Source organism: Amblyomma americanum, chromosome 1 (assembly GCF_052857255.1).
Source record: "Amblyomma americanum isolate KBUSLIRL-KWMA chromosome 1, ASM5285725v1, whole genome shotgun sequence".
Classification (NCBI taxonomy): Eukaryota; Metazoa; Arthropoda; class Arachnida; order Ixodida; family Ixodidae; genus Amblyomma; species Amblyomma americanum.
The window spans coordinates 268,557,377-268,585,113 of record NC_135497.1 but is presented as its reverse complement, the minus strand read 5'-3'; the positions used below and the strand labels follow the sequence as shown (position 1 = coordinate 268,585,113).

General features: G+C 52.1%; 1 protein-coding gene across 1 annotated transcript; it reads left to right on the top strand.

Annotated features, from left to right (window-relative positions):
• The first annotated feature begins 23,630 nt into the window (after positions 1 to 23,630).
• LOC144097015 (dnaJ homolog subfamily B member 2-like) lies at positions 23,631 to 24,750 on the top strand. The gene has a single exon (XM_077629813.1). It carries the CDS (start codon positions 23,796 to 23,798, stop codon positions 24,594 to 24,596), a length of 801 nt encoding a protein of 266 aa, XP_077485939.1. The 5' UTR covers positions 23,631 to 23,795; the 3' UTR covers positions 24,597 to 24,750.
• The last annotated feature ends 2,987 nt before the right edge of the window (positions 24,751 to 27,737 follow it).

Here is a 27,737-nt window from a genome sequence, read left to right as displayed (position 1 = left end):
TAGTTAGCCAGCTTTCTGTTAGAACGTCTTGGCTGTATTCTTATGCTACGCTGCTGACAGACCTATGACGAAAAAATCGCTTTTCTTACTCAAAAAGCCTGTTTTTAAAAACTGTGGAACGTCTTAGGTGAAATACCCTGTATAGAAATCGATAGGGCGCAAAATCGTCGTCTTTAGGTCCATACAAAGCGCCTCCTTCGTCAAGAGCTGCAAAAATGCAGGCTTAGCGTTGTCGCATTCGCTGCAATTCAGACTGAGCTGCATTGCGCACGCTCACCGTAACAAAGTATAACAAGAATTGTTCTCCAAACCGCACTACTACTAGATTTCCCTACTGCAGGAACGCATGCGTGCTTTTTTATTCTTCGATCTCATGCATGCACAAAAAAACAACAACACAAGAAAGGTTGTCTCCGCAAAAACCTTCATGCACTCTATCCGTTACACTACTTGTAAGTCCCCACATCGCAGCACCGATGACGTAGCACGCACAACGTGTCTACTTAGTATACTCGCCTGTTATCGGCGTCTTCACGGAAGCATTTCTCTTAATTTCATTTACTTTCGAACAGAGTCACGCGTTCCGGGTGAGGTCGGTCTGACGGATTTGAGGAATGAGGACTCGAGTTGGCACAAGCATATTTTTGGACAATTTACGCACGCAACGAGGTCAACCAAACCCACAACAAAATTTCACACACGAAGAGAACAAACGCGGACACTACAAGCATGAGTGAGCGCGAACAAGATCACGTGCTGCGAACGCGCACTCGAACAATACAGACAACGCAGCCCAAAGAAAGACACTTTACGCGTTAGAAAGGCACATAGGGATCCAACGTGTCCAAGGAGTCTCTCTTTGGTCATCTCGTGAGCATATTGTGCATTCATAAGCGGATAAAATTTCTCTCATATAGTGCCTTTTTTGCGTAAATATTTGCTCTCCTCCTCATGCTTCATGGCGTACGAAATTGCCGCAAGCTTTCAGCAACGCTTTTTGTTTTCCATGTGGCACTAGCCGAAAGCTAACTATTACATGAGCAAGTGCCCTTTACATTATGTTCTACGACCTGCATTTTAAGCGAACAGCGGCGCCGCAGCGCCGCCTCTTCACGTCGGTGCAAATGGCCTCAGCGCGCCGCGTTGCCACTACCCAGACTGGCACTTATAAGGTGTCGGTTCGAATCCCACTCAACTCTATACATTTCCGCGTTTGGTTTATATTATTGAGTTTTCTCGTTGTGTGAATGGACGGACGGACAAAAATTTGCCGACTGTTGCATCGCCACGGTCGCCCTGAGGCGCGCCAAGTGCAGAAGCCACGCTGGTCAGCAAGGAGAGCATAACCTCGATTTGTTCCAAAAGCCAGGCGCCTTTTATAGGCATGCTTAACATGAGGGAAGGAGGAAGAGGGAAAGAGAGAGCGGCCATAGCGGCTGCTGCAAAGAAACGAAAGGGTGCGCGCCGGTGACGCGCCCGCAACTCAATTTACTGAATAGCATATGTCACACCGACAAGAGGATGAAAATGCAGCGCAGCGCACTAAATTCACCAGAGAGAGAGAACAACTTTATTTGCCACTTGACGGTTGAGAGTTACGGCAGGTGGGCTGAGTGTGGCCCCCAGGTGGGGGCGACGTCTTCAGCCCACGAGACGAGTGCGAGTTGTGTCTTCTTGTCTGGTCTTGCAAGAAGTTGGATCCAACCCTCCAAGGAGGGAGCTGGCAGTAATGTTTGTGGGGGCGGGTTACCCTCATATCCCCAGATGATGTACGTGTGCCTGAGTGGCAAACACTCCGTGGTCGCAATTAGGACAGACGGGGCCCGTATTCCCCGTCAAGCATGAGGTATATTCTAGAATAACTGAGAATCGAATTGGTCTGCAGTCTGCGAAGCATGGTGGCTTGCGCTTGTCTCCTTGTCATCTTGTCTTGTCTCCTTGTAAAAGTTGATTTCGCATAGGATAAGGGGCCCTTATCCAGAGCATCCGGGTTCGAGGGGTCGGCTGCCCGGTTGGTTAGGCCTCGGACTAAACAGTCGACCCCTTCGTTCCCAGAGTTCCCCGCGTGCGCAGGTACCCACACTAAGCTTACAGTGCGGTCGAGAGTGCAGCCGCGGAGGATGTGTGCGGCAGGTAGACAAACTGAGTTCGTCGAGAATTTTGAATTGCTCGTTTAGATTCACTGAGAATCGTGCGTGTGCGAGGATCTGCGATGGCCAGCGCGATCGCGAACTCTTCGGCGGCGGTGGGGAAGTATGTGCGCACTGTGGCAACGTTGATGAGGGTGGTGGTTGGCGTGACTACGCAGCCACGTATGTGTTGGAGTCGCATTCGCCGCGTCCACGTACTTGGCGTGTTCGTCGGTGCGTACGTGTCGTCCGGAGCCTGGGCCTTGAGTTGGCGGCGCGTATCGTGGCGGTCGGGCAACATGTTCTTGGCCATGAGTTTGACGATCAGCCGACTATAGACTCCAGTCGGAAGAGGAGAAGTGCGGTGGATATCACCTGCAGGGTTGGTGTTAAGACGGTCGAGAATGTAACGACCGTGTTTGGTGCGAGAAAGGCGGTTTATCTTGGCAGTCTTGTGTGCTTCGATAAGCTCTGTGAGGGTGTTGTATGCCCCGAGCTGGAGCGGACGCTGCGTGCTGGCGAACTGGGGCAATCCCATTGCCGCCTTGTACGCCGAGCGGATGACGCTGTTTACCGCCTCTTCATCTTTGCAGCGCAGGTGGTAATAGGGGAATGAGTAGACAATCCTACGAAGAAGGAAGGCTTGTGTGAGGCCGCAGAGGTCGGTCTCCCGCATGCACCTGCGGCGAGTGGCGATGCGGTGGATGAGGCCGTTGATCTGGTGGGCGGTGGTTCGGAGGCTTTGGATGGCTTCAGAGTTCTGCGTGTTGTTCTGCACCGGCATACCTAACACGCCGATGGTCTGCGATGGAGGTATAAGGTGGGTGTCGATGTGGAGTGTGATCGGCTCTTGAAGGTTGGGATGGATCGGCGAACCCGCCTATCCCGGATAACTAACAGTTCGGATTTGGTGGGAGAGCAAACGAGACCGTTTGCCTGCACGAAAGCGTGGACGGTGTCGATCGCCTGTTGGAGTGAATCTTGTATCTCCCCGCCCGAGCCGGAGTTCGTCCAAAGGGAGATATCGTCAGCGTATAGTGAGTGTTTGATATGGGGTATGGTGTCCAGAAGTGAGTGGAGGCCTCGACTAGTGATGTTAAAGAGGAACGGGGACAAGACTGCCCCCTGTGGTGTCCCCCGGGTGCCCATGGCGATATTGTAGCTGCAGAGGTCTTCAATGTGGAGTTCTGCTGTGCGGTTGTGGAGGAAGTTGGCAATATAGTTGTAGGTGCGGGTGCCTACATTCATCTGGGAGAGGTTGGTCAGTATGATGCGTGCGACACGTTGTCGAACGCCTTACTGACGTCGAGGTCGAGAATGGTGCGTGTGGCCCGGATGGGACCCGGGTCGAGTATGTAGTGTTGTATCTGCCACATGATGTCCTGGGTGGACGTCCAGCCCGGAAACCAATCATGGTGGGGGGGAGGAGGTCCTCTTTGTCTACGTGGGTGTGAAGTCTGTGTAGAATTATGTGCTCCATAACCTTCACCAGGCAAGACGTGAGCGAGATGGGCCGGAGGTTGCCCAACTCGAGTCGTTTGCCTGGTTTGGGTATGAAGATTAACCTTGGCAGGCTTCCAGGAGTCAGAAGGCGACCTTCATGACAGTGGTGGTTGAAAAGGTCCGCAAGTGCTTCGACTGAATGGTAGTCGAGGTTGCGTAGCATCTTGTTGGTGATGCGGTCGTCGCCGGCGGCCGCGGTAGTCTTGATGTGGTTCAGGGCGGCGCGGACTTCCGACGCTATGATGTCTCTGTCCCATGTTTGGGTTTCTTAGATTCACGTGTATTCCGAGGGGATGGTTATGTCTGTGTAGGTGTTGATGTATTTGTCTCTCAAGGTAACGAGGAGTTCCTCGTTGGTGCCTTGAAACGCGTGTATGACGCGGTTGACATTCTTGTGGGATGAAGACCTGGTGTGTGTCAGATCAAGCAAGTGGTGAGCAGAAACCACGTGTTCTTGCATCCCAACTGCCCGTTGAGGCGGTCGCAAGTCTGGTGCCATTGCTCCTGACTGAGTTTGGCAGAGTAGGCTTCGATCTCTCTCGTCCGGGGCGAAGCTTGAGAGGGCGGCTGTGTTTGCGTCGGAGCCAGCGAGCGTGGAGGCTGCACTGGGCCTCCCACATGTGCATGAGTTTGGCGTCGGGGGTGGGGCCGTGCTCCTCCTGGGTGGCCATGGAGGTGGCGCTGGCGGCGTCGCGGAGCGGTGTCTCTCCATGCGTCGAGGTCGTTTATGGGCTCTGCGGACGCTGAGCTCGCACGTACCGGAAAGCGTCCTAGTTGTGTGCGCGACAGTGCGACGGGGGGCTTGCTGCGTGTGGCCGTAAAGGTAGTGCTGAGAACATAGTGATCGCTACCTATGTTCATACTGAAATTTTCCGAGCGCGCGTCTGGGATATTGCGGGCGAAAGTGAGGTCCGGACGAGCTGTCTTGCGTGACGCTGTTGCCGAAGCGGGTGGGTCGTCCGGGGTCGAGGAGTAGCGTGAGACCCAGTGTCTGGGCTGTCTCCCACACCTTGGCTCCTTTGAGACCACAGACTTTGCGGGGGTAGCCCCACTCGGCGTGCGGTGCGTTAAAGTCGCCCACTATAAGTAGCATCTCGTTCCGCGCGGCTGTATAGGCCTTGCGGAGGAGAGTGGCCATATATATATATCTTAGTGCTCTTGTCACTTGGGGGGCTGTACACATTTAAGATGTTGAGCGGGGATTGGGTTCGGCTGCTGGGAAGGACCTGCACGAAAAAGTGCCGGACTTCGGCGTAGTCAAGATCGAGCTGATTGGCTGTGAGGTTACGGTGTACAAGGATGGCGGTACTCGGGCGGAGATCCGGTGCCACGGTTGGTTGTAGGCGGCATAGGTGGTGAGTTTCGTGTCAGTGTACGTTCCTTGGAGAGCGATGATGTGGGGTGTGTATGGCTGGGCTTGCAGGGTATGCTCCAAGACTCTCCGCTTTGCCTTGAAGCCTCTGCAGTTCGCTGCCATACCGTGATGGGCGCGCTAGCCATCGCGTTTCGTGCAGGATTCGGGCCGCCGCGGAAGCGCTATGGCGGTTTTGAGGCGCGGGAGTCGGACCAGGCGACTGAGCGCGCGGGGCGAGCTTTCGTTTTACATGCGTCGCCGCTGCGCGTTTCTCACCGCTGCAAAAACCAATGTTGCTGGCAAAAGATATGCGCTTGCAACCGGTTTTGGTGCCTTCAAACACAAAAAAGCGCAATCTATAAGCACTATTTTGTCGTTTATCTACATAGTTTATTTGAATAAATATAAATCTTGTGTTTTAAGCATTCAACACCACTTTATATAATTCATTTTTTAAACAAAATTTCGTACGTGCGGCGTACAAACACACACTGGTCTATGCGCATGCTTTCTTGCACGAGGCCTATACTGGTCACGTGGCAACGCCGGGTCGTCATTGGTTGAGATGCTGTGCTGCCGCGTCGCCGCCGCGAAAATTTCCAATTTGCCCGAACCTCGCCGCTCCAGCCGCTGGAGCTTCCTCTGCCGCTTGAGAGAGGGTGTATGCGCCTCGGCGCGCGGATTCGCGAGCGGTTCGCTTGCATGTGAAACAGTCTTAAGGCGGTCGAGACGAATGGTGAGGGTGTGGATATTGGCTGCCATGGCGTAACAGCCGTCAATGAGACGGTCACTAGTGAGGGTCAGCCGTTGGAGGGAGTCCTCTATTTTGGAGATACGAGCGTCAAAGGCATCGAATTTGGCATCACTGTCGGAGGTGGAGGGTGGGGGAGCCTTGCGCTTAGTGCATTTGTGCTGGTCCATGTCCATGTTGGAGTCATTGGTGCGATCGGGGTTGGGAACGCGAGCCATCTGCTGCGGCTGCGGTTTTTGGTTGCTTGTGCGGGCTCCAGGCTGTGAATTTTGGCATTGGCCTGTGCCATCTGGAGCTGTAGTTGTTTGATCGCCATGTCTGCCAGTTCCCGTACCTGTGGGTTGGCCAGTTGGCTTGTAGGTGGTGGAGTAGTCTTCCATCCGACCTGCTTGACAGGCTTGCTCTCCGGCCTGGTCTGGGAGTTAGCCCGGGGATCTCGAGAGCGTGATGAGGAGCGGCTACGGCTGTTGTGGCTGGAACTGCTGCTCCGCAGTGGCGGGAAAGAGTCATCCCTTGGGGGTCGTTGTTGGTTGCCGCGGCCTCGGGAACGGGACTGGCGGCCATGGGACAAGGTTCCGGAGTCAGCGTCAGCATCCGTGGATGATTGGGATGATTTGGGCCGGTTGGTGGCCACGAAACGGTATTTGCAGCTCCTGCTGCCGGTGAGATGTGGGCCTTTGCACACGATGCACGTGGCTTAACAGGTGGGTTGTTGGCCGGCTGGTTGGGGCTCATGGGCCACGCCGCAGCGGCGGCAAGTGGGTTGGCGTGGTTGAGGGCACACGTGCGCTCTGTGGCCCAGCTTGCGACAGCTGAAACACGCCTCCGGGCGCCCCTTGTAAGGGAACACCTCGAAGGTAAAGCCCAAGTGCCGCATGTATCGGGGAAGCTTGGTGTTAGTGAAAGTGACGACAAAGTGTCGTGTATGACCCATACGGCGTGCAGCAACGATGGGGAGGTCGGGGTTGCGAGCCCGATGCTGGGCGAGGATTTCAGCGTCGCTTTCATAGCTGTAGGCCCGGTACAGAATCCCCCGCACGGAATTGTCCGGGGCTGGGGCATAGGCGGCGACCGGTACGGCTGTGGTGTCGATCTTGATGGTTTGGACCTTGGCGTAAGGCATTGCACGAGCACAGTCGGGCGTGCTGACTGTGACTGTGTTGTTAGTGGGGTGAATTCGATCCCGGTCGGCAGTGACTGCTAGGCGTTTGTCGACTTTGGCGGCTTCGTAGATGGCAACAGCCAGTCGTGAGGGGCCGACGGTGTTGAGGTTGAGTGTGCCCTGCGGGCGGAGGACTATCTTGAGGTCTTTCGAGGGCAGGCGGGGAAGCGGACGCTTCTTGGTCGGCGGTGGAGGGCGGCCGCGAGGCTACGGTTTCGGAATAGCAGGTGTCGAGGCTGGAGTCTGGGCTCCAGCAGGTTGTTGGTGAATCGGAGATGATCTTCGGTACCGGCGTTGCATCTCGAATGCCGTCCATGTGCTGTCGGATAACTCCGCGGCAGTAATGTCGGTGCCTTCCACAGTGTACGACATAGTCGAGGCCTAGTTGGGCTCGGCGGGACGTGGCGTCGCCGCCGCAGCTGCTGGCGTGGCGAAACGAAATTGGTGGAAAATTCAGGAAATCGTGCCTGCCTGCGTCTCAAAAACACAACACCGGGTCCGGAGTGGTAGTTGTACGTACAGGACAAAAAATGTGAACGTAAGTGGCCGGGAACACGGAATTTTGCCGGAGAAAAATACGGAACGCATGTGAGGTGCGTTGCGCATGGTTCCTTTACGTTTCCCTTTCCTCTAAACTCCACCACTACAGTACAGATGGATAACGCCTGCTCCAACGATGCGTCGCGTGCGCTGTGAGACTGACGTCTGGTCCATCTTGCGTAACCGGGCCCGCTGCCTATGCCGGGTTTACGCAAAGGCGAAGCACGGGCGCATCTTCGGCACGTCGAGGTCGCTCGGCCACGCACGGAAGGCGGGAAGAGGAACACAGCATTTTAAAACGAGACTCCGTTCTTTCTTCCGCCGCCTGTTGGTCCGTTCGAGTCTTCCCCACTGGCGCTACAAAGCCTCGTGCGCTGACGGTCAGAAGCTTCGCTGCCAACAACACCCACGTGCGGCCACACAGGGAAACGGGGGACGTGCACAGGCCTCAGATGCGCTGGGCTGCCACATCTGGTGAAACCTGTTCTGCACGAATTCCCTCCGAGCTGCTGCAGCGCTGATCATGAGGAAGAAAGTTTGCTTTATCGGTGTTTCAAGATTACCGGGGCTACCTTAGCAGTGGCACAGTTAACGGATCATCCCGTGTCGGCGGCAATGGTAGGCCCAAATGATGCCGAGAGACAGAAATGGGATGCAGTGCTTTGAATTCAGTTTCTTATTTACTAAATTATCGGTGAGGAACAGATGCACAAGTCGGAATGTGCTGCAGGTCTAGGTGGTCCCAAACCCTTGAAGCCACCCTACGTGATGCGATACGTTTCACCCGGGTCTACCACGCGGAGTTAAGGAACGTAGATTGCAATCGAAACATAGAAAGCGAGCTTGCAGTTGTGTGATAATCCGCGCTGAAGAAGAAGAAGAAAAAGAAGAAGAAGAAGAAGAAGAAGAAGAAGAAGAAGAAGAAGAAGAAGAAGAAGAAGAAGAAGAAGAAGAAGAAGAAGAAGAAGAAGAAGAAGAAGAAGAAGAAGAAGAAGAAGAAGAAGAAGAAGAAGAAGAAGAAGAAGAAGAAGAAGCGGCAGCTGTAAAGCCCCCCCGCCCTTTCCAAATGGATCATATGATCCCCTCGAGGGCACAATATGTCTGGATAGTGCGCGCTTTCTGGCGCACAAGGATAAGAGTCTCGTTGAAGAGCAGGCGAACGTTGCAGCTCTCGGTTCCAACGTATGCGCCGTATTTGTAAAGCTGAATTAGAAAACTGTACAGCGTCAAGTCAAGCCCTGAGAAGCGCAACTTGGCGAAAGTGCTTTTTTGCGGAAGTACATTTCACGCTGTGGAAGTACCGATGGAAATCCGAACTGCTCGAGGCAGGAGCGCATGTTTTGAGCGTTCCGCGCTGGGCAGCGCTTCGTTACAACAGTTGGCCAAGCGAATATTACAGTTCACGCAGCCCCAGTAGAGGTCAGCTCTTCAACGGGCTCAATCTTGTTCTCCCAAGGCGCTCTGAACGCTTCCTCTTGAGCGGCTTGCGAAAGAAGTTCGGAATAAAGCTCTCAGCAATTACCTCACTCCAGGTCTCTCCTTTTTTACGCGGTCTATAACTGTTGAACTGAAACCTTTAGTGTAGCTCCAGCGGTTTGAAACCAATTCGAGTAACATTAAGTAAGCACTTGAATACTATCAAGCAAAATGCATGCCAATTTGCTCTACGCGCGACCGCTAAGTGTGCTGTTACAGTACTATTTCTGCGAACTGTACTGCAGTTCTTTTAGAATTCCTGACTCACTTCTGTTGAGACACTTCGAACTCTCTTTCTTCTCCTCACCTTCTCCCCCACTGCAGAAGAGCCGGCCAGAGAGAGAGAGAGAGAGAGAGTTTCGGCCGAATCCTATGTTATTTCTAAATAAACCTATTTCTCTCTCTTACTCTTATGAATAAGGACTCGTAATACTGTAGACATTTTTGAAGCGAAAACTTTACTGGGACTAGCTGTGGTGCATTTCACGTACGCCGGAGTTTGACCTTCAGCCGAGCCGCAGGTGTTCCGCTGCGTGCCGTCGCCGCCGCCGGGCGCGGTTCGGGTGTCCACCGATATATGTGAGATAGTTACTGCGCCATTTCCTTTCCTCGAACCCAATTTTCAAAACCAATCTTCAATTTTCTTCGAAAACAAAGGAAAGGCGCATAACTGGCCCCCTGGGACAGTGGACACCTCAGTCGCACTTTAGCCTACGTGGCGGTAGGGATAGATGTGCGCTGCATGCGTTGGCATTCACAACTTTGTAGCAGAATCGCGGCACTGAAGCTATAGACCGTCGGCGTTCATTGCCGTTGGCGTTGAAGACTCCGATGATTTTGAGGAAAGGAAGGCGCATAGCTGGTTCCCTGGGACAGTGGACGCCTCAGTCACGCTTTGAGGTGCGTGACGGTGGTGAGAGATGTGGGCTGCATGCATTCGCGCTAACAACGTTGTGGCAGAAACACGGCAATGCAGCAGTAGGCCGCAGCGTTCATTGGGTGACCAACCTCTCGTGATCAACCATTAATTTTACTGACACCTGCTAGGGTGGCATGGTGGGCGCACTGCCTATCCAGTGTGCGGAACGCACTCAACGTTACGACGCCAAGCCGCGTCTGGCTGCCCGATATACCACATCTTTCGCTCTCTAACCAGGTTTAGCAGTAGTTGCATATGCAGTTATTTTTCTCTTTTACGCGCTAACAGACGATATCAATGTGATTTTGTTGCCTGAAGTCTGACGTTGATTCACACCTTAATCAAATGACTCAAAAGTGAGGTGAAATACCGTTACCGACAAAAAAAGAGGAATGGAATGACAGCAGACTGCGTTTGACAATTACCTGCTAATAATCTGTATAGCTGTTATTGCAAAACAGTAAATGATTCCCCACTCTAACGAGCGGAAACAGCCACATGTAATGATAGCACACCGACCGTTCCAGTGAAGCCCGCCACTAACAAAAAATTGGCAGTGGCTTAGCTCGGCTATGCCAGGATATTCGTAGCGAAAGCTAAGGCATATCATGGCTATAGCCTTGGTTAATCTTGATTGCAAGTTGGTTAATCTTGACTGCAATACAGCGCCTGTGTTGTGCACCTCTTCTTCGTCCGTCGTCTATGTTCGCGCTGTATTTTTTCCTTTAAAAAGTCCAGGTTAGTATGGTTGTCTAGCTATGTTGTTGTCGCATTAAAGACGACACAACTGTGGTTGCGGCGCACGCGAGCTCTCCTTTTCAGTCCTCCGACATGTTATCAGGCACGCGACGCAGCTGGCGAAGCGAGCGGGGGCGAGCGCAACGACGAGGAACGCGGTTTGACGTCATACCAAATAACCCGCCGCGGTGGCTCAGGGGTTGGGGCGCTCGGCTACTGATCCGGAGTTCCCGGGTTCAAACCCGACCGCGGCGGCTGCGTTTTTATGGAGGCAAAACGCTAAGGCGCCCGTGTGCTGTGCGATGTCAGTGCACGTTAAAGATCCCCAGGTGGTCGAAATTATTCCGGAGCCCTCCACTACGGCACCTCTCTCTTCCTTTCTTCTTTCACTCCCTCCTTTATCCCTTCCCTTACGGCGCGGTTCAGGTGTCCAACGATATATGAGAGAGATACTGCGCCGTTTCCTTTCCCCCAAAACCAATTACTATTATTTTTTATTAATACCATACCAAACGGCGGCGGCGGCGAGCCGCGCGGTGTGACGTTATGCCAGGTGGCGCGGCGAGCGTGCAAAGCACAGTAAAGGTCTCACATATCTAAGTGGACACCCGAACCGCGCCGTAAAGAAGGGATCAAGGAGGGATGGAAAGAAGAAAGCGCGGTTCGGGTCTCCACCGATATATGTGAGGCGCGCGTTGTGACGTCATGTGCCTCCTCGGAGTGCGGCCATGGCAAAATCACAAGTTTGCGGCCAGTAAAGCTTTCGCTTTAAAAAGAATGCTTTTCGAGCTATGAAGATGGACTTTGCAGCATAGTAATACCAATGTTGGCGGATAACAGAAAAGAGGTAAATCATGTTAACTAGAAAGCTGGTTAACTAATTTATAATTAATTTAACTAACACCGGTTAACTCCGGTCGATTGAAGCTACCGAGGCTCTTGACTGGCAGTGGTGGAAGAGCCCAACGGAAGAGCGAGTTTATTTAGAAGACACGGTCATTTACATGCTCGGATCTCGTGGACAGAAAGTAGCCAGTACTCAAGTACACGCACAAAGACAAGCCCTAAAAATGAACCTAAACTGAAATACAGAATACAAAATAAAGGTTTTTAACTATTAAAGTTAGGCGCATGATTGCATTCAGATATTTGTAGTTGGCCGTTAGTAAAGCCCATGCCCAACATTCTTAGACAAACATTTTGACTGTTGGAAAACTGTAAGGTGCTGGTATAGAAATATTGAAGGTAATGGTCCATTCTTCCGATATGTAGCAAAATTTTTCTTTTATAATGTTTCCATAGCTCGCATAGAGCAGTTAAGACTGCCATTAAAAATACAATGGGGAACGGTTCTGACGATAGCAAAAATGTTAATAACAAAAAAATTCAAGCCTGCCGACGGGAGATCTGCGGGTGGGTATATTGATTGCTATAGGGAGGTCTTACAATATAAGAAAAATTGCTAGCATAAACTCTTTCCCGTGCAAAAATGTTTTTGTCCAGAATTGTACTGTATGTAACGGTTTTTACGATTTCGAAGATAGGATTATCCTCGGTGCTGTGGCTAGACAAACTCTGGCTATCTCGCGCGTCTTTCCAAAACAGCATATCTTTGACGCGCGCACAGCAACGCCCACTGGCACACGTCACTCCATGGCGCACGTGCCACGTGGCATTTTCTGTCCTGCACACACTGCTCTCTGCTCCAGCCTTGATGGGACAGAGAAGGTCACATTATACATGCGTCGCGGGTTGACGTGTGCCAGATGGCGTTGCTGTGCGTACGCCAAAGAAGCGTGGTTTTTTAAGAGCGCGTGAGATGATCGAAATTTGTTGGGCCACGACGCCGCGAGTAATAGCGTTTTCGACATTTTAAAACCTCCTATAGCTGCTACCTTAAGAGGCACCTATAGCTCTCTAATTGCATTCAGGCGCCTAACTGTAACAGATGAAGAGTTCACTATTAGGAAATTAGCTAACATGATTCACCTCTTTTCTGATGTGCGCCAACACTGGTATTACTGTGCTGCGAAGCACCTCTTCAGGGGAGCTCTGAAAGGGGCTCTCAATAAAGTTACGGTATGCCTGAGATGTTAAAGGCCGCCGCTTCACGAGTATCGTCCAGCAAGAATTTTTTCGAATGCGTTCGTTAGAAGCTGAGCTATCTGTAGCGAAAATTGGTTGTCGGGGAAATGAAATGGCGCAGTATCTGTTTCACATCTCGGCGGGCACCTGAACCGCGCCGTAAGGGAAGGGATAAAGGAGAGACTGAGAGAAGAAAGGAAGAGGTGGCGTAGTGGGGGGCTCCGGAATAATCCTATCTGTAGTGAAAATTTGAATTGCACGTCTTCGCGCCTTTCCCTCCTCTCGGCACTTCCTGTGGGGGGGGAGAACGGGCTGACTGGTTGTGGTCGTGATAGTTGCGTGACGGCTGAAAGAATCAAACAAAAGCCATCTTTTAACCAACATGCCCAGACGCACGACACGGAGGAGAGAGAGTTTCAAATAGTCGCCCGGGAGGTCTCGTCAAGTTTCGCGCGCGATTGTGGGTTCTCTGCTGCGTGTAGGAACGTATTATTTGGCTCGGTTGTTCATGACAACACAGTTCTGTGAATGAGCGGGTTTATCTACTCTCCTGAGGAGGTGCTTCGAGGCCCCTTTAACCTCATAAAGCCTACTTTAGAACATTAGTGGCCAGCTTCGCTGAAACACTCCATGGATGAGGGTGCGGTAAAATGGGCTGTATACGTTGGCAGTGCTGATAAGGAATGCGAAATCAATATCGTTGGGCACTATATTGGTTACGCTAGAAGGGGTAATTTTGTTTACAATGTCTCCACAAGCCGCCTTGCTCATTCATGGTACCATGAATCCAAAACTTCATTTCCGTAGTTTCCGAGAAGTAGACAAAAGTTTTGCAATACGTTTTTCAGACGAAATGTAGCCATTCAAGTGCCCCCGCTCCATCATGCATGCCCTATTCGTGCTTTATGCTGCCTTGCTGCTCTTGGTGACGGCCCTACTTACCTCAAAGGGAGATCGGCCTTGACAAATACCTCTGCATTACTTCCATTTAGATATTTATTGCTTGTCGGAGCTGTCAGAGTTATGTTATGTGGAGTTTAACACTCCAAAGCTGTACATGGGCTATGAGGAACGCCGTAGTGGAGGGCTACGGATCAATTTCGGCCTGTTGGGATTCTTTAACGGGCACTGACACTGTACAACACACGGGAGTTTTTTTTTGCATTTCTCTTCCATCGAAATGCACCGCCTCGGTAGGGATTCGATCCCGAAGACCATGGGCTCAGTAGCCAAATTCCATAGCCACTAAGTCACTGCGGCGGGGTCAAATTTAATGATAAGATGAACATTGAGGATTTATAAGGGTTTTGTCCAGATTCCGATTGCTTTCAGATAAGTGTCAGGTGCACGTTTTGACTCGTTTGAGGACTGTGGGGAAGTGAGGCTAACACGCGTCTGTTGTCACAAGACGTCGGCATGACACTTGAGCTGCCCGGCGGTAGCACACGTGGCTCCATATACGCAGCAGCCAGACAATAACGCATCAGTCAGCTGAAGGCTTATCAGTGACAAGCTACTTTTCATTGCATCAACACAACTTGGGAGGCGTCAAAGGACATGCGCATCTGACCGCCACTCCGCAACGTATGCAAAAGTTACGTGTAGGTTCATCGACTCACCGGCGAAGCACCGGCAGGCTCCGTGCATGCGGGCAAGAAAACGGGCGTATTTAATTTCTGTTCGCGATATGCGCAGGTTTCGTGTCATCGTCGCATTCTACAGACGAAGACGCCGAGAAGGCTGCTAACCACACGTCACAAGGGTGGCTGACCCAAACTCACATTGCGAAGTTCAGCGCGGCGCAAACGTCCCTGCATAAAATGTATTGCGTAAAGGAATGCATTGTGTAGAGGTGCCAGGTGCGCCAGCAAGGAACATCGCACTCTGACTAGACAGTGTAAGACTACAGTCCTTCAATGTTAACTCTGGTAGGACACAAATCAGGGCGGTGGATCACCAGGCGCTTGGAGTGAAAGCGGTACAAGGAGATATGGGCCAGACTGGTTTTGATGCCTTAAGGAAAGGCGTAGGGGTGTGGTGGAGGAAACGTACATAAAACTAAATAGCCATTAAAAGCATGGACACGAAATAATAATAAAAAGGGAGGAGGCTAGCGACCAAATACAGGTAGTATGTCACTTACAGAGGCCAAATGGAAGCGCTAAGACTCCTATAGGAAGCTATTAGCTCTCCTGGGGCGATATCCACTCGGCAAGCCGGCGGGACAAACATTTCCCTTCGGCGATACCTCCATTTCAAGACAACCATCTCCCTTACTACGTCATACAAGCAAATATGCTGGTCATTCGGGTATTCTGCGGGCGTTTCGATGACTTCCGCTATTTCTTCATGAAGGAAGTGCGGTGAATCTTAAAAAGAGCGTAATCCACTTTGCCTGTTCCACACGGAGCATCAATGGGCAGTATTCGTTCGTGAGGTAACACATGTCATGAATGCCTATTTACGGCATGCACAAATTTGGCAGACGCGGGTCAGGGATACGCCCCTTCTCGAAACATCGCTTATCAACAACGCCGCCCACCTATCGCGCACCCAACCCCTGTAACCGAGTATAAGAAAACTCTTTACCACAGCACAGCAGCAATGATGGCAGGTAGCAAATGCCACTCTGCCCCAAGCAAGACAAGAATGCAACGGTACCTGAAGGGCGGACGGAGGCCGAGGGCATGGACAACTCCCGTACGCGCAGGAAAAACACGGAGCCATGTCCCGTCCCGGAGAGTGTTAGCCCTCGAGTAGCCTAGCGCGGATTTTCGTCCACGTTTTGAACGCTCCAAGAACTGGCTGTTGGCGAACGAGGCGCCCAAAGTCAAGCATAGAGACATTCCCTCCGCTACGTTGGAGCAGGAAGCAAACACCGCACTAAAAGACTTAGTACCGCTTACTAAACGCCCGAAGAAAAAAAAGATAAAGAGGGGGGAGAGAAGAAAGAAACAGAGAGAACTCACCATTGTGCAGGGTATCTCTTTCGACCCGGCTTCTGTTACCACTGCTGGGCGGTTTCGGTTTCATCAGAGAAATCAGCAGAAGGAGGAGTCATTGTAGCGGACTTTGCCGTAGCGCTCAGAACCGCGCCAGAGTGCGAATTTGAGGAGCAGCGTGGTAGCTTCGTCCACGCGCTCTGCGATGAACGCTTTCAGTGACGTTACAAGAGACTTCGCGCGCTAACCTGAGTGAAACTTGAAATTTTGTGTCGATGGATGGATGGATGGAAAAACTTTATTTTCGTCAGAGAGCATGTGTGGACGATTCCGTGTCAGATGGCCATCAACCCATGGCTGACGGCGACCTGGGTGGCCCACTCCACGGCCCTGGTCTGGACGACCGGGTCTGAGCTGGCCAACACGGCCTCCCACTGCTCGAGGGAAGGATCACGCATAATGTCCGCCGGTGGCGGTGCTATGCTACAGCTCCATAATATGTGGTCATAGGTTGCCAATTCGTGACACCATTTGCACTCCGGCGGAATGTCCGGGTAGATTTTGCTCAATACGTATGGGTTGAAGAAACATCTAGTCTGCAATCGTCGCCAGACGCATTCCTGCGCCTTCACCAATTGCTTGTCCGGGGGTGGGTAAATCCTCCGCTCAAGTCTGAAATGATTAGTAATGTCATGAAAGGATACCAGCCCATCTCTCGTGGACCTTCCCGGGACGTCCAGCTCACCTACTCGGCTGACGAAACCTCGAGCATTCATGTGAGCCGTCTCGTTCCCAGGGTTCCCAGAGTGTGCAGGTACCCAGACAATTTCCGTCTCCGTAATCCCTCGCTCCGTGGCCCGATTCAGCAACCGCGCCGCTGTGACAGATATTCTGCCCCTCGCCAAATTTCGGATGGCTGTTTTTGAATCGCTGAAGATCAGGTCAGCATTACTACTAGTCATAGCTAGTGCTATCGCCGCTTCCTCAGCAGTTTCTGGGGAGCGGGTTTTGACTGATCCAGAGGCGATCAAGCGTCCTCGCCCGTCCACCACCGCAATTGCAAATGCATCCTTGTCCTTATACTCGGCGACATCTACATAGACTGCCCCGTTGTACTTCCCGTACTTAGCATGTAAAGCTTTGGCTCTTGCCTTCCTGCGGTCCTCATGATGTATTGGATGCATGTTCTTGGGCAAAGGTTTTATGTACAAGCCCTTGTGCATTTCCCGCCTCATCTGAATTTTCGTGTCACCGGCTGGAACGTCAACTCCAATGCCGATCATTTCCAATATGTCCCTTCCTGCTTTTGTTTTTGAAAGCCTACCGAGCTGCATCACCAAGTGCGCCTCCCGTAGTTCTTCTAGGGTGTTGTGCACCCCTAATCCCAGCAGCCTTTCGGTAGACGCATTTTGAGGCAACCCAAGAGCCGCTTTATACGCCTGCCTAATCATAGCCTCCACCTTTCCTTTTTCCGCCGCGTCCAACTTCAAATAAGGCGTCGCATACACTATTCTACTGAGCACAAATGCCTGCACTAGCTTACACAAGTATTTTTCCTTAACACCTCTCTTACGATTGGCGATTCTCCTGATTAGCCGCACGGTAGCATTGACCGTATTTTTAAGCCTTTGCAAGGACTCGCTATTCTTCCTGTTAGTCTGCAGATACATACCCAGGATCCTGATCGTTTGGACCTCAGCGACCGGTACTCCCCCCACTTTCACCTCTAAAGGTGGTGGCGGCGTATAGTGCCTCGCATGTATCCCTCTTGGTTTATCCCTCAGAACAAAAAGCTCGGACTTGGGCTGAGAGCACGAGAGTCCTGCTTCCCCTGCTAGCTCCTCCACAATATCCACCGCCTGTTGTAGAGTTTCTTCCAACTGTGCGTCACTGCCTCTTGTTACCCATAGAGTAATGTCATCCGCATAAAATGTATGTTTAAGTCCCGATATCCCTTGCAGCCTGGGTGGTATCTTGATCAAGGCGAGATTAAATAGGAAGGGCGATAATACCGACCCTTGCGGTGTCCCCCTGCCCCCCAATGGGAAGGGATCCGATTTCATTTCTCCGACTACAATCTCCGCAGTCCTACCCTCCAGAAACGATCTGATGTACCGGAAGGTTCTACCCCCCGGTCCTATGTCTGATAGGTTCCTCAATATTGCCTCATGGGTAACATTGTCAAAGGCCTTAGTGAGGTCGAGCCCCAAGATAGCCTTGGTGCCCGTGCCGTACCCAGGATCAACCACGTCTTTTTTGAGCTGTAACATGACGTCCTGCGTCGATAAATTAGCCCTGAAGCCAATCATTGTTTCAGGTATCAACTCATTGTCCTCTACATAACCCTGAAGCCTGTTCAAGACCACATGCTCCATCAATTTGGCCAAGCACGACGTTAGCGAGATGGAACGCAGATTCTCAATGCAGAGCTTCTTCCCTGGTTTAGGAATAAATGTAATCCTAGCATGTTTCCACTCTGGCGGAATCTCCCCGGCCGCCCAATATTTATTCATCAAATTCGTGAGTGCCCCCACTGACTTGAAATCCAGGTTCCGCAGCATTTTATTAGTAACCCCGTCCGGACCCGCTGCTGACGTGGTACGAAGCTGGCCCATTGCAAACTCCACTTCCGCCACCGTAAAGTCTGCATCCAATTCGAGGTTTTCCTCTCCCGAGTAATCCGGCAAGCAACCGCCCGCCTCTCTGTTTATGTAACGACTTCGGAGTTCGTGTATAAATTCCCCAATCGTGCCTTGATACCGATGCACTAACCTAGCCATTTGCCCCTTTTGCGCAGATTTGGTTGCGGCCGGGTCTAAGAGGTGCCTCAACAACTGCCATGTTTTTTTGCATCCGAATTGCACATTCATCCGGACACAAATCTGCCCCCACTGTTGACACTGCAACTCCAATGTGTAGGCTTCGATTTCTCGTTCTAGCTTGGCCATCTTCCTACGGAGGACACCATTATGCCTTTGTTTCCTCCACCTCCGAAGGAGACTCGCATGTGCTTCCCACATGTGTAACAATCTAGAGTCAGCCGTAAAGCCCTCCTCCTCCGTCGGAACCTCTTCTGTGGTACTCTTCACGGCCTGATTGAGCGTGTCAATCCAGGCTCCTAAGTCCTCGATTTCCCCGTTCACTATGTCACTCCTGTATTGCCGAAATCGGTCCCAGTCCGTCACTCGAGTTCCTTTCACCGTGTCTTTGTGCTTAGCAGCACTAAATATCGTGGAAAGGATATAGTGATCACTTCCCAGTGGCTGTCCCGTGTTTACCCACTGTGCATCCCTGATACCATTCACAAATGTGAGGTCTGGAGAGGTGTCTATGCTTACGCTGTTTGCCTATCCTGGTATGATCTAGCGGGTTGTTTAAGATCGTCCATCGCAGGTCCTGGGCAACCTGCCAAAGCTTATTTCCCTTCGGGCTGGCTCGGATGTAGCCCCACTCCGGATGAGGCGCATTGAAATCTCCCACCACGATGAGTTGAGACCTAGCCGCTAGCCGTTGCGTCTTTATCAGAAGGTCTCGCAGGCCCACCCCCTTATCTTTTGGAGAAGAGTATACATTAAGAACAAATAGACTCTTATCGTCCTTTCTTTTGGGCAAAATCTCCAGCAGGACGTAGTCCTCCCTGCTGCTATCTATGGTATGCTGAATCACTGTGGTGTTGCGATGGACTAACACGGCCGTGAAGACGCTCAATACGCCCCCTCGATCAATCTCTGGTGGTGTAAATGTCTTAAATCCTGGTAATTTCAAACGAGCCGCTAGCCTCCTGCAAAGCTATAATGTCCGGCTTACTATCCAGATTTTGTATGTGCAACTGCAGGTTCCCCCGCTTGCGACGGAAGCCCCTGCAGTTCCACTGCCAAACCTCAATTTGCTGGCGAGGGGCCATGGTGAAGCCCTAGGTTCACTAACATCGGTTCTTGGCCGACTACGGGAGGCAATCTAACCTCTAGCATAGCATTTAGCTGTTTAAACATGTCCATTACCTGGGTCTGGAAACCCCGCATGTCATTGGTGAAGGCGTCAAGACGCTCCTCAATGTTGCCTAGTCTAGCTTCTATCCTGTCGACCCGGCGATCCAGCCTATCCTGTCTTTCTTCCAGTTTTCCTACTCTCTCCGCAAGGGTAAGCATGTCTCTCTTAAGACAAGTGACTGTAAATACTGGCTGCGGCGTGTCCGCCGCCGAAGTTTCTGCTACTCTCTTTGCACGAGCTCCCTCATCTGCCGGAGGTGGCCTTTTGACCGTCCCCCGATTCTCCACTTTCTCCACTTCCATAGCTGTGTTATCGTCCACGCGAGAAGCGTTCGCCTGCGCCGCTTGCTGTGGGGTTTGGGCCAACGGCGTCTGTACCCTGTCTACTCTGCCGGTTTTAAGCGCGCGTTCCATCTCTGCTATCCTAGCTTCCATCTTTTTGATAGTTTCGGCTTGCTGCAGCACCTGCCTTTGTAGCTCCTTCTCTCGAGCAGTCTCATTTTGGGAGCCCGCGTTGGGCCAGCTCACCTTTTTCCTCGTGGCACTTGGGCTTCTTCCATGACCGGAACCTTGCCCTCCTCCTTTACCAGGCTCGGGTCCGGGCAGTGGCGGGAAGGAAGCCGACCGGTCCCTGCTCTTGCTATCGCCTCTCGCACCGCTAGATGACCGCTTCCTGGGCCTCGAACGCCGCTCCTCCTTGCCCGTTTGGCTCTTGTCCTCGTTGCTCTGCTGCAGACCCGTCGGCTGCTGACGGGCTAGGCGAAACTTGCAGTTCCGACTTCCCGTGCTGTGCTCCCCATGACACACGATGCAGTCCGGCATGCAGGTCAGCGACCCTCCCTCCTGTGGTGCAGGATGTTCTTTCCCGCAGCGGCGACACAAATTAGTCTTCGGACGATAGCAAACGTCCGCCCGATGTCCCACTCGTCTGCAGTTATAGCAGGTCTCGACTAACTCTCTATATGGGATCACAGCGTACATACAGTTCCAATAGATGACTTGCCGGGTAACGCGCTTCCCCCCGAACGTGATCTGAATCGCCTTTGACTTGCCCAAAGGTCTGGCATCCAAAATTTCCATGTCTTCATTCCTCTTCAAGAATCCTGCGCGAATTTCTGCCAGTGGGCATCCGTTGTACGCATTGTAAATTACTCCGCGCACAGAATTCTCCGGCGCCGCCACGTACGCCGAAACCGCAAGGTCACGACCGCCCAGCTGGAGCGTCTTGACATTCGCATATGCCCCACTACGATTCATACACGGCGTGCTCACCGTCATCGTGTTGTTTCTCTCATTGACCCGCACCAGGTCTTCTTCCACCGCAGTCGCGTTCGTCAGCTTCGCTGCCGCTCTCAGGGCACATCCGAGCTCCCTCGGCGTCACTATGCTCAAGTCCCAATTCTTGGGCCGGCACACAACCTTGAAATCCTTGGCTGGCATCTGAAGAAACGGTCCCCGTTTCTTCCACACCGGCGCTTTCCCCCGCTTGACTTGGGCTGCTCCGTGCGTCTGGCGCCCGTCGCTGCCCGTCTGTTTCTCGGTAGGCCTACTCTTGGTGTGGTCCCCGTACCCAGTCTTCTTGAAGCGATCTTGCGCCTTCAAAACCCAGGCCCATTCTCCCGCCTCGAATTCTTCGGGCGTTATAGATTCTCCCTCAACGGAGTACTCCATCATCTTTAGCCTCGCAAAGGCCCACTACCACAAGGCACGGCCCTGGAGCCCGACGCCGTAGGCGTCGGCTCGGCCTACAGAGTAGGCCTAATTTTTCCGCACCGTGGTCGAGTACAAATCGTGAAGAAAACCCCTAAAAGGGGGAACACTTGCCAAAATATGGTGTCCACAGGTACAGGGCAACTTCCTGCAGACGATTCCACAAAAAGCAAGACCAAGGCACAGCGCGTTCCACCGAAAAACCGTCTCAAGGCGGGAGCTCATGCGGAACACGTCCGCTCAGCGTCCGCTCCTCTCCGGAGCTTCACCAGGTGTCGAACTCACCAGGTAGAGCATTTTCACGTGATCGGAGTACACAGTAGTCAAGCGTGTGTAACCAATATGGGCGGTGAGGAACTGCACAAGGCTGGTGCACCGCGTCTCGCAGCCTGACCAGTTTACCGATTGGAGGGCACACCCGTTCTCCCTCTTTGTGAATGTGCATTCAAACAGCACAAGAAGCTTCGTGGTGTAACTATGCGCGGAAGTCGCCAGTGCGCAGCAGCTCTCACGCAACAAAAAGTTGTTGTTGTTGTTGTTGGCCTTACAACAGATGGCACACACCCATACTGGGGGATCGGCCAAGAAGCGGGAGGCACATATTGCTATTCACCTCTACGGTTACGTAGCCCCAATTTGAAAAAAAATTAATTAAGGGAGATATGAAACTCACGCTGAAGTGCAACACCGATGGGTTCTAATTCAAGTAGGGCATGGACCGAAAACAAAAGAGATAACAATGAATAATGAAAATAATTCAAAATGAAATAATAAATACAGAAATGGAAATGTAAGATTCAGCAAGGCATTCGATGACATTCCAGCAAGAAATTTTGGACGGTGGAACAAACAAATCTGCGGCTGAACCCAAGTGTGGTGGAGCCAAATGATAGCGAGCTCAATAAGGCCAAGACGGCCCCTGTAACCACCTTCTCAAAGAGGTCAAGCGGCGGCAGTAGAGCCTAAAATGATCTATAGATTCGGGTTCCCGGCAAAATGCGCACAGGAGAGAAAGCGCCATACCAGACTTACGCAGATAGAAATTTAGACGAGGGACACGGCAGCGCAGCCTTGCCTGAGACACTTCAGGCTGTCGAGTTCGACAAAAATTCCTGCTCCAGGAATATCTCAATCAGATGGTGATAATCTGTTAAATTACAAGATACCCGTTTTGCGCGCTTGATAACGTACATCGCCGAAATCTACAACCGGAAAGATAGGAAACACGGGGCCGGTTAGGGACGCCTTTGACAGGTTATCAGCAACTTAATTTATTGTCACATTGCTGTGACCGGGAGCTCGTATAAATGCGCAGCGCTCGAATGTGAAGGAAGCAGCGATAAGAATGAACTTAAGATGGGAGAGTAAACAGGAGAAGCGAGGGACGAGCAAAAAGATAAAGAATCAATAATGACTGCCTCTGTGGAAAGAGAGGGCTTGCATAGAGCAAGCGCTACTGCCAGAAACTGCTTGAAAAGCTGGGATGTAATCCGGAAGACGCAGAGGAAAGAACCAGTGTAGAGAAGGACAGAATGTTGCCACACCTGCCTTTTCGTTACAACAGGAGGCGTCGGTTGCGATCATAATGTTAGCAGGAAGGTCCTTAGATGACCTCCAAATAATTGATTTAGAATAAGGGTCGGCAAATGTTTTGCATTTTGGGGGAAAATGTCGTCGAAGACAATTTGAATACAGGACCCACTGCTTAGCTCCGGAAGGATGTTATAAGTATGTTAGAGAGTCAGGATTGGTAGTCGCACGCTTCTTCCTTGACGGCAGTCGCCGCGGGATATGTTACTGAACTGTAACACGACATGAACCGAGCAAGTAGATCTGATCGTATTAAAAACCAGCGCTAAAAACCAGCGCCTTCTGTGTGCCTCGTCTCGTCCTCTGTCTGTGTTTTTAGCGCTGGTTTTTAATACGATGGATCACCACCAACTCGTCCAGTCCTCAGTTCTGCCCAAGTAGATCTGAGCTTGAGCGTAATTTACCTATGATGGAATTGATGTTCTTGGGCACCATTTTTTTTTCGTCGGAGCTTTTTATGGCCTTCACGCTGTTTCTCAGAGAATATACTGTTCGCAGCCCTGTTTGCTTTCATTCCGGCCATCCTAGGTTTGAAAAGTGGTCGACCAGCGCTGTTAAAATAAGATCAAGTTCCCACTCTGTTTCCTGTTGCTGACTCGGATTTATACTGGTGGATGCCTTCATTCCATTTATATTTCAGCTTTGGGATACCTGCGAAAAGAAAGACGCTTCAACCGGCGCACGCGAGCATGCGCCTCGCAGCATCCGCGCTGCCGCCATAGCCAGCAGAACCGCTGCCGCCGCCGCTGCCGCCGCCCGCCGCCCACCGCCCGGTGTTCGCCGCAGCCAGCCGTCTACCGTCCACCGTCCGCCATCGCCACAGCGCCCGATTTTGATGTCCCGTGAATTGGGGCTCCAGTAGACGTGCTACCCGGCTGCAAAGGGACCTGAGGCGACACCTACGGCCATGCCAAGCACCGACTACTACAGCCTGCTGGAGGTACCGCGGAGTGCGACGCTGGATGATATCCAACGTGCCTACCGGCGGCTGGCGCTAAAATGGCACCCGGACAAGAACCCAGGCAACAAGGACGTCGCAGAATTTCGCTTCAAGGAGATATCAGAGGCCTACCAGGTCCTCTCAGATCCCTCGAAGCGGAAGTTTTACGACCTGTACGGTAACGGTGGCACCAGCGGCGAACGACCGTCAACATTCACCTTCCTAAATCCCACGCAATTGTTCTGCAAGTTTTTCGGCTCCTCTGATCCTTTCGGCGAACTGGTACGTGACCTGCATGCCGTCAGCGGCGGCGGAGGCGGCTACACTGGTCCCACTTTCACCACCAACACTTTTTCCTCGCAACAACTGAGCATGGCCTTCTCATTCAGCATGAACGTCGAGTATCTAACGCTCAATGCGCCCGTGCCCGTTCCATGGGACACGCCGCTGGCAGACGTCTTCCAGCTTTATCGTAACAACTTTCCTCCACCCGCCGCGGAAACCGTCACAGAAGTCACCACTGTTCGCTACGAGGACGGAAAGTGGGTCGAGACCTGCACCATCAACAAGGACAACACAGCGGCCACCCTTCGCTACGAGAATGGCCAGCTCGTCTCGTGCACCGTAGAGCCACTGGTCGATCCGCACGCAAACGACGACGTTGAGGATATGCAGGTAGACGAAGAAGAAGCGGAAGTGCCTGAGATTCGACTCCCCAAACAGCTGGGTCCCTCCGACGACGAAGAGGGCCCCAGCACCACTGCCTGAAATTCTTCTGGCCAGACTCAAGTGACGTGGGACAAAAGGCCCTGAAAATTGCAAGAAATGTGCAGGACCAGCTGCTTGGCATGGAACAGCTCTCACTAGCAAAGACTGTGGCGGCCACCAGAACGGAATAATAAAATAGTGCTAGCTGACGACACTAGTCGGATTTTACGACTCTGGTACGGAGTAAAGTTAAATTGTTGCGACTGCAAGCAGCGAGCACCTTGCTGCTCGCAGCTTGCGGCGCGCAGGTTCGATAAGCTATGCTTAGCTCACTTCCCGTCCTGCCAGATCACATGCTGTCCTGCCAATGCTTAGTCGTGTGTTAGACTAACCAGAAGTGCTGTTTTCTACCAGATTATTCGAGTAACCACGTAAAAGGATAGCGCATCTCTGTGGTATGCAAGCGCATCGATGGTCCGAGGCTTCCTTCCGATGATTTGCTGACCAAAAGCGATATCCTTCAAAGCCTCAATATAGGACCACCGATCTGAGAAAAAAATTGCCACTTTGAGGGTATTAACCAATCACGGTTGAAAAGGGATAGGAATTTTCATGGAGATTGTGAGCAATTCCTAAACCGAACTCTTGTAACACTGGGACTCCCAGCCTGTCTATACTGTTGGCACTGGAGCATCTCGGCCTGCTGCTATTGTTGCGCAGAGCTGAGCGACGAAACGGAAAGGCAACGGTGAGTCAACAAAACATTTATGTGCAGTATAAACAAGGGTGTTACATTAACAGCACAGTGGCCAAGATCACAACGTGCACACACAAAGGCACACGGCGATGCGCCGGGAGGTCGTCTCTCTCGCTTGATGCCTCCGTCTGCTCGTCTGCTGGCGCGGCTCGACCTTTTACAGTCTCCGATGACCGTTGCCTCAGCCAGCCTTTCAAACCCTCCAATCAGGTCACGTCACTGGCAACAGTTCGAATTTGACGAATGGACGAGAGGAGCTCGGCCATTTGCAGCCGGGAAAGGGCTGCCGGCGAAGCGTCGGTTGCCGTTCGAGCCGGCGCTTGCGAGCCACGACATGTCTGAGAGTCCGTGCTTGCATTGCGAAATGGTGGGCGCACTGCGCCGGCTTCCACGGAGGCCAGCGGAATGCGTGTTCGGGCATAACAGCACCCCCGCCGCCAGACAATGCGCCACAAAACGAGCTGCTTCCACATGGCTGGGATGCGGGGCGTGCTCGTACGCCATGCGCCTCCAAGTTCTTGTCCAGTTTTCCACCGCAGGTGGCTCCTCGCTCCCTTCCGTGAACAGGTCCCGCTCGCCCGGCCCGGATCACTGCTCTGCTGCCTTGTCGCCCAGTTGTCTCGACCAGCCTCGCTCGGTTCTTTTGTCGGTCTTGCTTCTCAGCATCGGTCTTGGATCGTTCTGCATATTGCCAAGAACCGACCGACCACTGGCAACCCCAACACGAGAAGTGCCCTCTGTCCCCCCGTCAAAACACCAGACTTCGAGGTCGTAAAAACTCTCCAGCAATAGTTCTGTCCCCATTTTTGCCCCCTCTTCAACAAGAGGCACATGTTGGACACGTAACTCTTAAAATGAGAACTCAAAGTGTCAAGCACTTGTAACACACGGAACCAAATGAATACAGTATAAATTTGGTCCATTGAAATTACTCGGGCCGGAAAAGACTCTGCTGAGGTTGCAAATAAGGACGTCAATTTTGCCCCGAGCTACGAGCGAACTTGATAACCGTTCGCGAAGCGACAAAATGTCAGTCACGAGGAGGTCGAAGGCAGCCTTGCTTAGAACGCACGGCGTAGTGAATCTGCGTTCGCGTTTAACTCTCTTCTGACGAACGTTAAACGACATACGCTACCATTAGAGCTGTTTTCAATGTAGCTGCGCTTTTCTCTGTCTCTGTACTTGTCCTTCCAGTTTCTACGGGACGGACAAGACGATAACGATTTTGCTTTCTCTTACTGACGACTTGTCCCTTTCCTCACGCTTCGCGCGCCAGGAGCGACTTTTCATGGCGACCTTTCTTTTCTTCGTTCGTGGCGGCAAGTGAGACCTTTCATGAGTGGCTAGTTCCGTGCGCACCCATTTACCTTTTCGTTCGATGCGAAGTTCGCCTCTATCCGGCCTTTTGATTTTAAGTCTACTGAATATCATTGTCTCAACTCGCGGCTTTCCATCGCGACACCTATGCTTGGCCGAGTGCTTAGACGTGCCAGTTATCTTAATGCCCCTGTCATTGCGGCCCCGTACAATCTAGCGATTTATGCGCCATACACGGGTTTTCTCTGCGCGCGCTTGCCGCTTCCAGTGGGACCGCGGTTTCTTCCGTTGTTGCGGTGGGAAGTGACAGCTTGCATGGAGTACGTGTGTTTACGAGTCATGCTTTCTGTGAACTCGGGGAAAGATTCACCCTTGTCCCGTTCAATTTTTCTCCTCCCGGGCAGCGCTGTTTTGTATCTCGATCGGTTCCCTCCCTCGACACTCTATTCCGCGAGAATGCTTGTATGCTTTCTTTTTGCAGTTTATCTTACTACTCAGATAGGTCTGCCTCGGCACGCTTATGCGCTCCACTTTGAGCGATGGCGATGCCTCGCACATTTTTTGAGCTCTGACTCTGAAGCTAGTTGAAGTACTGTCAACGTGATTGACGTAGCTGCGGTCATTCTGCAGGTGACGCTGATGCTTCCGATGGTGGCAAGCCGTTTTCGTGCGCTTGCCCTTTCTCTCCTGTCGGCGGCACCGCTCTTTCTGATGCCTGCCTTTTATGGTTCGGTGGCAATGCTATTGCGCTAACTGTCGCTTCTTCGGAAGCACATGCTGCTTCCGTAGCCTAGGTCGCCTAGGTTCGTGTTCTCGGACAATATCACTCTTATTGTCGGCCGATTCACCTACGCTACCAGGCTGAGGCTTGTCTTTGATGTCTTTACTGACATCCTCAAAACTGCGCTCTTCCTCCTCACACTCTTTGAGTGCACATTCGTCCTCATCTATACAGGATGAAATTACGTCTACGACCCCCAAGTCGTCTGGAAGGTCCTGTGCTTCACCGTTGTCCAGCACTTTAGCTTCTTCAAGCACTTACGAACCAGTGTTCTCTCCTGACATGAGTGCAGAAAGGCAGCTCTCGTCAAGTATCTGACGCGTTTCAGCCGATTTAGGGTGGCTGT